The 12,588-nt window shown below is 35.0% G+C and overlaps 1 protein-coding gene across 2 annotated transcripts in view; it reads right to left on the bottom strand.

Annotated features, from left to right (window-relative positions):
• Positions 1-12,588, bottom strand: part of RDX (radixin) — a 41,650-nt gene that overhangs the window by 9,142 nt on the left and 19,920 nt on the right. For both annotated transcript variants that reach the window (XM_080343403.1, XM_080343402.1), the window contains 5 exons: positions 9,076-9,171; positions 6,616-6,890; positions 2,752-2,835; positions 2,145-2,291; positions 620-716 (listed from right to left, as the gene is read on the bottom strand). In XM_080343403.1, the coding sequence (XP_080199529.1) occupies positions 620-716; positions 2,145-2,291; positions 2,752-2,835; positions 6,616-6,890; positions 9,076-9,171 (699 nt within the window). The remainder of the gene's footprint in view (positions 1-619; positions 717-2,144; positions 2,292-2,751; positions 2,836-6,615; positions 6,891-9,075; positions 9,172-12,588) is intronic.

The following is a 12,588-nucleotide window of genomic DNA, read 5'->3' as shown; positions in this document are numbered from 1 at the left end:
TAATTGCAGCATATCCATTAATCTAAAAATACAATTGTGACAAGACTCAAAGCATTACTGCGTGCTTGCATTCGTTAAATTTAAACTTACAAGTATTTTCACCTTCATCCTCTGAGCAATCCAACACCATAATCTATAAATTTAGTTACTGTCAGGAACTTGCAAGATAATTCAAAATTACACCAGATTCCTCCGTGTACAGGTTAGCTAATATACACAAAAATATTTATTTGAACTTCTAAAAGAGTGAGACTATACTCTATTTCTGAAGAGTTTTGACTTAGAAAATCTCATTAAATTTGTTTCTTTAATAAAGAAAAAAGAACAGAGCGGAGGGATGGCAGAGAATTTAGCCTCTTACACTGTGGCTTTTCAACACATCACAAAATATTAGTTGACTTAAATTAAAAAAACCCCTACACCTTAGAAGTAACAACCAGACTGAAAGGAAGGAAAACAAATATATCGTACTTCAACATTTCCTTTTAATTACCAACTGTTCTACCAATAAGAATAATAAATGTCAGAAAATATTTACTCATGCCATCATGCCAGAGCAAGTCCCTGCACGCTTAAATCTCTCCATGTGCAAAGGCAAATTATTCTACACACTACTTACAGGGGCCTTTTTGTCAATTGGCTTTATGACAAATTTTTTGTCGTTAAAAGAGATGTTTCTTATTTCACTCCAAGGAAAACCAATCTTGGGCGTCAGCCTTCAAAGATAAAAAGTTGTCATTAGAAGCAGCAAGTATGTACAGTTTATGCCCTCTAAGTCTCCACACCATTTTCACTATGTGTAACACAGTTACATTTACGAAATTTAACAACAGTTGAGGCATATTTTGGTACACAATTTTTAATACATTATTCCATCAAATTAAATGGCACCATAACAGAAGGAATCCAGAAATTTCAGTTTATGACTTATTCTACTATCATCATATAGACACTAAATATAACAATCATGTACTGATTCTTTATAAGCTATCGATAATCTTATTTTCGGGGAAAAGAATAATTATTTAAAGTTGACAAAAAGCTGACATTTCAGAGACAGAAATTAAATTAGCCTTCAGCAATGCTGTACTTCAGTTTAACTCAGATGTAAGATCTGTGTTCTTACATCGCCAAAGTTCATTTCCCTTCTATCTTGAGTAAAAGAAAATTCAGAAATCATCACGTTATGCACCAACTGCTTAACCGTAAATATTTTCCGCCATGAGTACAGAAAGTTTTTTCAATTTGTACTATCTTAATTACAAGCATTAGAACATGTTCCAGTATTTGATTGCTAACTACAGGAGCTAAAGAATACCAAAAATTGATTGGTCGTTCAAGCTGATCTGAACATTTTCTGAATATTTCTTTCTTTCAGGAGTTATATTGCCATCTAATGGCAATTAAGGCTTACAGAATTTTGTTACAGAGTACATACATTGAAGAACATTTCAGTTCAGTTAACAGCTGTTATCTAGTGTTTGACACACTACATTTAATTTCAAATCACTGTGAAAGGACTTTTCACATCACATACTACTAACAAGTGTTTGGAAATATGAAAATAAGTCAGTTCTTCAGTTTTCATATTTTTCAAATTATGTATGTTTCAGCTTTATCCCTCTTAAAGTAGGACAGAATCTTTGATCTCTATCAGGACACAAGATAAATCCATTTTCATCGGTATCTAAAATTGAAACCTTTTAGATACCAAAGTTTTTCATGCTCTAACAGCTCTAATCCTGCTCTGTGCTCTTATAAAATGTTTCTCATTAAATGTTGCTCAACTTCTCAGTGTCCTTATCATCTTGACTGAAGAAAAAGACTTGAGGGAGTGAAAAGTACACAAAAAAAACCCATAAAAAGATGGTCTAGCTATCATATTTCCATATTAAGCAACGTAGACTTAAATTAACACAGAACTGCTCTTCCTTTCCCTTGTTTTGCATTCCTATTTAATCATCAGAATTCAAATATTCTGTCAGTTAATGTTTCTTCTCTCTTTTTATATCTTTTACATGGATTAGCAGGTCTTTGAGAACCTGTTTTGCTACATGTGATGGAACATACAATAAGGTGGTTTTCCTATAATCTCAGATAGGATCTCCTAGGACAGAATTGCAAAATGAGTATCAGCCACTTACTTATCATCATGCTCATAAATATTCAAACCCAAAGCATCAACTCCCAGCCACAATTCAGTTCCTTTTTTATTCTTTATTTCAAAATAGTTGACTCCATACATTTCCAAGTCTTGTGCTATCTTAAGGTATTCCATCATAGAATCTTCCCTGATGAAAGAAAAAAAAGGCATAGTGTAGACAAACCAAAAGTACATTGTAAGAGAACTTCAGAATAACTAATTAGTGTAAAATTTAGTTAAGAATTAACTCTCTCTTCTTTGAAACTGATGTATACGTTGATTCAGATACTTGTAGAGCTTGACACCCTAATACCCAAGTATAGTTCAGTCACCATTCTTTGTCTTCTCATCCCGTGAGCTAAGGAATAACTATATTTTAAAGGCAGGCAACTGCGGACAAAGGCAGTTAACAACCTTACCAGAAACCACGTAGGCAAGCTAATAAACTAACTGGAAACTCAATCCTCAGCAAAACTTTCATGGAAACTTTTAATAACTGCCTACCCTGGTGAGAATAAAATAAAGCAGTTTCCAAACAAATATAATGTCTCCCAAAATACATAATAATAAAAACCTTAGAGGTCTTGGAACATTTTAAAAATAAGTACCTTAACATTCCCCTGTGCTCTTCATGCCAATTCTGTATTCTTTCTTCCCACTGTTCTTTTGTCAGTTTGTGCTGTTCTAACACACTGTGAATACAAGTTGTTGCCATTATACGACACTGACAACCAATTTAATATCTTACAGTTATAAAAATAAGTTCAGTTACACAGTAAAACATATGCTTTAATCAAATAAACAAACATGACTTTGTAACACTGCTCATCTTGTTAACTCAAACAAACACAGAAGTTTTGTATTTCAACAAATACTCTTAAAATAGCATGAAGTCACTTCTTATTTCATGTTATTCTATGCTCTTTGTAATATAAAAGTCACACCATGGCAGATCTTAACTTCCAGTAAAGTTATAAAATGTAATGTTTGGAACACATGAGAATGCACACCTATAAAATACGACAATGCTGCACGTTAATCTCTAGGTATGCACAGATACACTCAAGCTTTCATTCTGCTGTTGTTTGATGGAAAAAGTAACACATGATGACAAGTTAGCACACTAGTTTGTTGGGGTTTTGTTTTGTTTCTTATAAACAAAATCTGTAGTGAAGCAGTTTGAGAAAATTATTTGAGGTTTACGTACAACTGGTTGCAATGGTGGAATTCTGTTTTGACCTAACAGAATTTTGAATATAGTACTGCAGTAAGAAATCAAATGCATTTGATAACTTTATTATGCTTTTATTCCATGTGCCTAGCATTACAACCATTCCTAGAGAAATATTTTACAGAACAATGTAAAAAAAATAGATTGCAAAATAATCATACTAAACAAGTCAAAACAGTTTCCTTTCCTTTCTCCTTACTTGGGAAAGTAAGGATTTATTACTTTTCCCTACCTTTTTAGCAAAGTACAATAAAGAATAGACTGGGTGATGCAGAAGATACTAATGAATGTTTATTCTGTTATAGGATTTTCCTGTCACTTGCTTTGCTACTCTGCCCCATATCTAGTGAAGTGCACTTTCCAGTGGGAGTCATATCACATTTTTTATGTGCTTGCTGTGCATTCTTAACAACAGGCTTTCCTCCTGAAAACTGACACAGAAATTTTAGTTTTTGCACCTGCACAAAGCTGATCTATTCACAGCTAAATGATACAAGAAACATGCAAGGACAGGAGATCATTCTTTTTGTTTTCTTGTCTTTAGCCTTGAATAAAATTTACAGAAGCCTGCTGCTGAACAGCCTGCTTTGGCTGTAATAATCTAGAAATATCCTGGCAATCATTTCAAGTTTCTATTACACAGAAAATTTCAAATCTTATAGGACAATTTTAATTTAATAAAGAAGTTCCGTAATTAAACCAGGCCTGATATTTACATTGTGATATTTACATTGTGAGCTGCTTCCCACTATTACTTCTTCTACTTCCTCCAGCAGATATTCACAACATGTTCAAAAGCTTTAATAGCAGTATAACTTAGAGCTAACAATAAAAAAAAAAAGACAAAACTGAATATTGCAAAATACACAATCCTAGGATCATGGCACACAAGTGCCCATCTGAAAATAAAAGCCCTGATCCCGAGCTCTTCTTCACAAAATCGCAGAATGTTGATGCTGGAAGGGAGCTCTGGAAGTCACCTCACCCACAGCCCTGCTCAAGCAGAACCACCTGCAGCCAGGTGTCCAGGACCACATCTAGACAGCTCTTGAATACCCCTAAGTAGGGAGACTCCACAAGCTCTTTGGCCAACCTGTGCCAGAGTTTAGTACCCCTCAAGGTGACCTGTGCTTTCTTAGGCTTTTCAAATTAAGTTAAATTTCTACTTCTACAGAAATTCTTTGCACTTTTTTAAAGTGAATTTGAATTGAAAGACATGAGGCAATAAGCACAAGTGAAATACACTTGAACACAATTTTTAATTTTATTTCTTTATTGCAAAAGTGATCAAACACTAGAACAGGCTGCCCAGAGAGGATGCAGAGTGTCCATTCTTGCACTTATTCGAAACCCAGCTGGAAAAGGGCTTGAGCAACCTCTTGCAATTAGACTAGAATAGACTGTTTCATTTGAAGTGACCTACAACAATCATCTAGTCCAACTGCCTGACTACTTCAGGGCTCTCCAAAAGTTAAACCATGTTATTAAGGGCATTGTCCACATGCCTCGTAAACACTGAGAAGCATGAGGCATTGACCACCTCTCCAGGTGACTTTCAGTAGGGGGACTGACCAGATGATCTTCAGGGCTCCCCTTCCAACCTCAAATGGTTCTGTGTTTCTACGATATTTTCAAAGCTGGCGCTGTCTTTGGCAATGGCCATCTCATCATATGGTCCCCCACACTCTCTCTTGGCTTGCTACTGATGAAACACCACCAACAGATATGCAAGGACTACTGCAACAGAGTAACTTTGCAAGGACTTAATGCCTTGTTACCACCCAGTTCATAGTTTGGAGCCAACAACTATGCAGCAGTTTTGACAGGTGAACATTAAGGCTCTACAATTAACAGGAACTGCAAATCTTTTCTCACCTTTTTCAGTAAAATTTTTCAAAGCTAGTCTAGTCTGGGAAACAACTAAGTACTTTTGACATTATACTGTATATTGTTCGGAAGTATTTTTATTATGTACATGTTAGTTTTTTAGCAAATCTCCTAGTGACAGGAGGTATAACGGGAATAATTATGGTAGAGAAACACACAATGCAGAAAACACAATACAAATCTCTGTGCTCACTCGCTGCAGACTGGCACACGACTGGTTTAAAGCATATGCTGTGAAATCATTCGAACACTTGTCTGCTGAAAAAGGAGCATCGTAAATATGTGAATTTGTGTCATACACAAGCACTTCAGTGTTCACAAGCTGTCATCATAACTGAGCAAAAACCAAGATTTGTAAAAAGGTATAGACTTCACTGTCACAAGGAGGAACTAGATAGCCAAAACTAAGCTCTTAGCCAGGATTTCAACAAACCTGAAATATTTTGAGAAATATTTCAATACTTCACTGCAATCCTTTGAAATGCTTTTTTGCTTGCTAGAGAATTCTCAAGCTTAGTTACACTAATGAGTGAGTTTTTACTTTCAGTTTTCAAACCAAAGAGAAAAAGGACATGAGTTTTAAAGAAACCTCAAACTATTTCATGGCTCTCATTTCTTTGAAGATGCATTGCTACATATTTAGTAAGCACACATTTGTCCACAATACATCACTATGGATTGATCGATATTAAGATAATTGTCTGACTTTGTACATTTGTGTTGCAGTTCTTCATTTGCTGCCAAAACATGCCAGGAGCATGGTTTCAGTTGTGCACAGACACAGAACTATAATCTTAGTGTTTAATTTTCCTAGCCACCTAGATGAGTGACTGATACAGAGGAGTTTACACTCAACAGCAATGGCAACGATTTAGTTTCTAAATATTCAGTCCAGGTTAGCATTTTCTGCAGGATATTTTATTTGCAATATGGTTCATTATTATTTTCAGGAAATTATTAACATTTAAGTGTACAAAAACATCAAAAACTGCAGAAAAGAAGTGAGAATCAAGTTAATCTTAATGATTTCTATATTATTTTGATTTAAATTTAGCAGAAGCAAACCTCCAGGAACATCAGATTATTTTGGAGTACTTTGGAAATTTGTTCTACCAAATCTGTGCAAATAGCTGTGGATGGAACAGGAAACAGGCCTCAAGAAACCCATGGCTGTAACGTTTCTTCGTTATTTACAGTCTAAATTAGTATCTCCAAATTTTACTAGCAAAACATGCATTCTTAAGCAAGCTACTATTAAATAAGTATTATCACTTAATATTTTAATTATTAAAAATGTGCTGTCATCAAGTTTATTTGCAGCAGATGATGGAAAGGTATAAGTAGTCTCACTCACCGCTGAGGGAGAAGTCTGTCATTGGCTAGGTAGCCTAGTTTATGTATCTCCTTACTGTAATCTCCATACTTGGACTGGACAGCATAAGAAGCCAGAAGAACTGCAGTTTCTGGTGGGCAGTATATTTCATCATTTAAGATCGCTTCTTTGACTTGCAGGAAGAAAAGTCTCTGAGTTATTTCCTGAATTAATTCTTCAGATACATCCTCTGGAAAAAACTTGGCCCTGAACTTAAACTGCAAAGGGTTTTCTTTCCTTACATCTTGCTGTGTTACCTGAGGTAGAGGAATAAAGAAAAAATAAAAAGAGCACTTAATGGTATATCAAATATAATTAACTCAGTAGTAATGAACTCTTTAGCTCCTCTAAACTGAAATCGAGTGCTTCCTGACAAGCCCACTGTGGAACTCACTAAAGGTTCCCATGGCACTGAATCAAGTGCACCCACTTGGATAAATCAGACAATTTTGAAATGCTACTCAAAGGCTGTTTAAGAATTATTTGTAGACTTGTGTACATTTGTATTTATCACAATAAAGATCTGGAAAAAGAAGTTGTAATATATATTTTTAAAAAACTCCAAACAAACCAAAACACTATATCCAAGGAAAATTGGAGAAAGTGACACACCATGGTTTAAAAAAGTTTCTTAGCAAGAACTACAGCAATTTTTTTCAATGTAAGTGTGAAGCTGGATTTTTTAAAAGTCTTTGTATTACTGAACTAAATTCATGTGCTTTGTTCCTGTGTAAAAAACAAAGACAATAATCACATTATTTTTCTCAAATGGGTAAGCTTTAAAATTGTGACTTCTGTGAAGGGATCAGATGGGATCATTTTAAGTGACTGTCCATTTCAAATTTCAACAAAAACTCATTTTTTATGTAGAATTTTGCATTTCATTTGGGTTCAGCTTTCAGGACTGATTATGACTACAGCAAAATCATTCAGAATTACACTAATTTTAACATGAAATACAGTGATTTTTAGAAGGTACATTCATAATAAAACAGATCTCATACATCCCAATTCCTCAAGCACTTTATTATACATTTAGTTTTATGTGAACTAGTAGTCCCTCTAGACCTTCTTCAGTATGCATGTAATGCTGCATGTTTCCTTGACTCATAGAAAGTATCCAAAACTACAAATACAATGCAACCATTTAATCACATATGTAAGCCAGCATAAATATTATTTTCAACATTTCAGATGTCAATTGAAAAAGTTTTGCTCATGTTTCATTATTGTCCATCTGCTTCTGATTTACATACACAGTATTTAACTTCAACCTCACCAATGAACAATTAGTTTTGCTCTTGCCGTAATAAAACCTTATTTGCACATCTATTCTGTGATTTATCAAATATCTGTATTTAACACAAATATTTAAATAGTCACAAATTTGAGCTATTTATGACGACGTATTTAACAAAAATTACAAGCTTAAAAAAAACATATCGATAACTGCCTTAGTCAAATTTGAAGAAATTAGCACACCCTTGCCACTCCTGAACCACCTACACCTGCAACTTAACTTGCTAAAGACTTTCACAGAGCAATGTTTTATGTATTTTTCGCAAATGACAGCCCAAATCCTGTAGTTTCCAGCCACTAGAAGTGAGCCATTAGGGTTAGCAAAACATTCATAGCACTATAATGTTTATTGCCTACAAAACAAGACATGAAATTGTAGGATATAGCTTTGGTGGCTGGCAGGTTCAACTCACCACATTTACCATGGAGGAGAAGGAAAGACAATATAAATGCAGAGAGTGGGATCTGCTGTTAAATCCCCTGCAATTTAACCCCTAATAATGACGTTCATAAAGGTATTCTTGATTAAGTTGAATCCAAAAAATCTCCTCATTCTGACCAGTGCCATTAATAACCTGAGAGCCAATATTAAAATAAAGTGACCATTTAAATTCATAAATACAATTTAAAGTAAAATGCCCTGGTTCCAAAGAGTTGTGAGATACCAGGTATTCAGTGCTGTTGGGGAAAAACAAAATAAAAATTATCCTACAATCCACCTATTAGATACTTAAACAGAAGTTTAGGAGTCTATTATTGATGCCTTGTTTAAAAATCTATAGCTGTATAGATGCAAATCCCTGAAACTCAAATATTTCACACACACATACACCACCAACTGTAAAACTTTTATTATATTTCACTACATGAAAACAGGACAATGATGTGAATTTAAGTTTTCCTAAGGCATGTATCACCACGGTACTGGAAATACAGGAGATAGTATCTCCTCTTCAAATTAGATGTTGATGTAGCTTTGCATATTCATTTATAACTAACTGAACTTAACACAGCATTTTGCCATTTAAAGCAAATGAAAAACAACTAAATTTGAAGCCAGCTATATCTCACCTAGAACATTAAAGCAGCAAGCCTTATAAAAGTATTTTTCGTACACTTAGCTAAATGTTAGAGACTTATTACCTTTTTGTTTAGCTTCAGCCAGGTTGAGTAGCCTTTACTGTCCACATACTGTAGCCCAAAAAACCAGACTTCACGAAGACCAACAGTTTTCACCACCTAAAGAATAAAGGTTCCATAATAATCAGCAATCACTGTAACAGGAATTTTTTAAAGGCAATTAAGCTACAGAAACCATCTCAAACTGAAATGTAATCAAGTTTTACGAGAACAACAGCAAAAATAAATTAAAATAGTAGCAAAACATCAGGTTCAGAGAAGCATTCACCTCAGTTCTAAATAAACTCAAACACCGCATTGTCAGACTACCAACTGGATTGTGCAGTTTCCTGCATATATCAGACTCCAGGTGCTGAGAAACACAAGGGAGCAAACAGGACCTCAATCTTCGAAAGCAGGTCTAGGAAGTACTTTGCAGACCTAGAGACAAGTCAGTCCACTTCAACAGAAGACAACTGGTAAAACTACAATAAAGAATAATACTTGTGGACAAGTATGATGTAATGAGGATGAATCACCCTCCTACAAACATTTTTGAGATTTTCTAAAAGTTAATGATAGAAGAGATAAGGATGATCTAGCTGGTAGACTACACATGGATTTTCTGTAAGATTTCTGATCAGGTCCATCACCAAAAGCTACTAGATATAAAATTGCCCTTGAATAGAAGGAAGGCCTTTTTTATGGATATACAACTTTAAAAGAAAGAAAAAAACAAACTCTTTTCACAACAGACTTGTAGCGTAATGACTAGAGAAGTCCCCCAGGACTTCATATGTGATCTGAAAAAAGGGATGAAACTGATGTTACACAATCTGCTGTAGAAAGTCTTCCACAAAGATCTATGAATGAACAGTAAAAAAGAAGATGAACTTCAACAATAGATGATGTTTAATAAAACCAAAATCCTGTATGTAAAAGACAACAATTTTAATTATGTGAACAAAATTCTTGTCAAAAGGAAAAGGCAACAAAGCTATTATATTACTATACACCTCTATGGTATTCTCACATCTCTCATACTATGAATGGACTGGTCATACCAACTCAAAAAAGGATGCTGTAGCACTGGAAATGTTGAAAATAATTATCAGTGATACTGAACATTTTCTGTATAGGCAAGACAAGAACGAAGGCTACTGACGGAGAAATGAGAAAAAGAAAAATATTATATAGGTCTATAAAATTTGTATGGCATGTAGAAGGAAAATGGAATGATTATTCATTATTTCTCATACTCTAAGAATTAAGATAATCAACAGAAGTCATTAGATAGTAGGTTCAAAGCAAACAAAGTAAGCTTTTATACTACACAGAGTACAATGAAATCGTGGAACTATTTTATAATTTTTTTTGCACAGTAAAAGTAAACGTGGATTCAATAAACAATTAAGAAGTCTGGCTCCAAATGATCCAGTATGGCAGTGTTGACATATATTCTTAGGTTGGACCATGGTGGCAAGTTGGTTTACTGAAGGCTGCTTTCTGGAAGCATGTGAAGCAAACAATTTTACACACAGATCCACCTCCATTTTGAAGTAGTGCTATTGGGTTGAAAAATTAAGATTTTGACAATTAGAAAATGTCACAGGACAGCTGTGAAAACTTAGTTCTGTTGCCTTGCATACTTCCATTATTACTTAACAATCGTTCAAGTGCACCTCTTTCTCCTTTACCCTTTCACCTTCAGGCTCCGAAGTACAGAATGGACAATGTTCATGGATCCAATCTGATTCCTTTAGTGAACACAGTTATTTTCTCTAGAATTCCCACATCATTTAATTTAGAACATAAAGAATGTTAAGAACAAGTTTGTTACTAGTATGGTCCTGAGTAACATTAAATTTGATGTCCCAACACAGAGATGTCAGACTTGCACTTCTTTTGGCACAGACCTCCTATATGATGCTGATCAAACTACTTTTGGCTTCATCAAATGACTCTGAGAATGCTCTTTACTTTGCAGCAGTCCAAGTTGAGCCTTTGTACCCGATCATTTCTCTGAGCTGAAAAAAAAGTCAGTAAGAACTGCAGATGCTCAACAGCTCTGCCCAGAGGTACAAGGAGACAGGTGCTTATGCTCACGTCAAAACATGTTGCTCTCACCTGCTAACCACAGCCCTTCAACTGAGTTGCACCTTGCACATTATTTAAATACTGACAACTTGTCTACTGCAATGCAGCTACACATTTGCAAATCAACACTAAGAACAGCTTATCCATTAGCCTGTTTTACTTCAGACTCCACAAATAAGGAAAGAATATGGTCTATCACTGCCTCTCAGCTCAAGAGAAAGAAAAGAAATTCTGAAACTTTGTACTGAGACAATATAGGCAGTAGCATGATATGAAAAATAAGTACAGAATAAGAAACTTAGGAGGAGTCTGAATCTGGCTCAAATATTCATTAAGTGGCTTCAGGCAAACATACACATAAAGACAACCTAGCAAGAATTTCATTGAGTCAGCTTCTGAAAGATCATCAGGGAGGCTTCCAAGATGTTTGGAAAGGGCAGTGGGGTGTAACTTGAAATAAAGGAGACAACCCTCCCATTGTTTCTGAATGACAACTACAGTAAACCAGATGTACTGATGCTCAGTGCTAACACCTTATTGAAAACCAAAAAAACAAGCCCCAACAACATCAGTGTGTAGGCTCTTCCTCTCCTCAGAAAGTTATAGATGCTAAACTGGTTGACTAAAGGAAGACACATCTGCTCTTGTCCATTCTGACAACTGACAGGACAGATAGAAGGATTAAAAATAGATATGTTAAGACACCTCTGAAATAAGAGTAATTTAAAAAAGTGTTCGTGCAATACATAGGAACTATAATGGGTTTCACAATTGAAGAGAAAAGATAAAGCCAAAGATGTCAAATTCTGAATTATTGTCTGCTAGCAGATTAAGATGATGAAAACATGCACGGAACAGGAAACAAATCAGTAACTCCAGAAAACACCAATTACAAGCTTAAGAGAATCAATGATTAACAAAAAAAAAAAAAAAAGACAAGTTCACCAAAAAAAAGTAAAAGAGCATTAAACAACAGCCACATTCATGGAGAGGTTATTTTTCTGCAAGCAATAACCAACAAGTCTACTGTCATGTCCATTTCTGCATAAACCTTGAAGACCAATCTCTCAATAACAGTGCTATTCAATTCTTTTTCTATAGAGAAACAGCAACGTTTTTGCCTGAATAGTTCATGCTGGTTTTGCAGTACAGCTCAGCTCTTGATGTTAGTCTGTGGAACTCACATATGAATTTAAGATCAGGTTGAAAATGCTTCTCTCCTCAAACGCAACTATGTTGGTTTATTTTGCTTGACCTAAACATTTTTCAATTTAAACTTCAAGAAGTTGATTATAAGAGCTGATGAGATGCCAAAAGCTGCACAGTGAACTGAGGAACAAAGTTGAAGAGAGCATGAAAAAGAATTCGGAGCTGTATCTTTGTTCCCTGTTTGTGAATGCCCCAATTTGGATGAACCTGATTACCTGGGCACAAAACGTT

This window comes from Nesoenas mayeri (genome assembly GCF_963082525.1).
Source record: "Nesoenas mayeri genome assembly, chromosome: 1".
Classification (NCBI taxonomy): domain Eukaryota; kingdom Metazoa; phylum Chordata; class Aves; order Columbiformes; family Columbidae; genus Nesoenas; species Nesoenas mayeri.
Note: the sequence above shows the minus strand (reverse complement) of the source record. Positions and strands in the feature narration are given on the sequence as shown.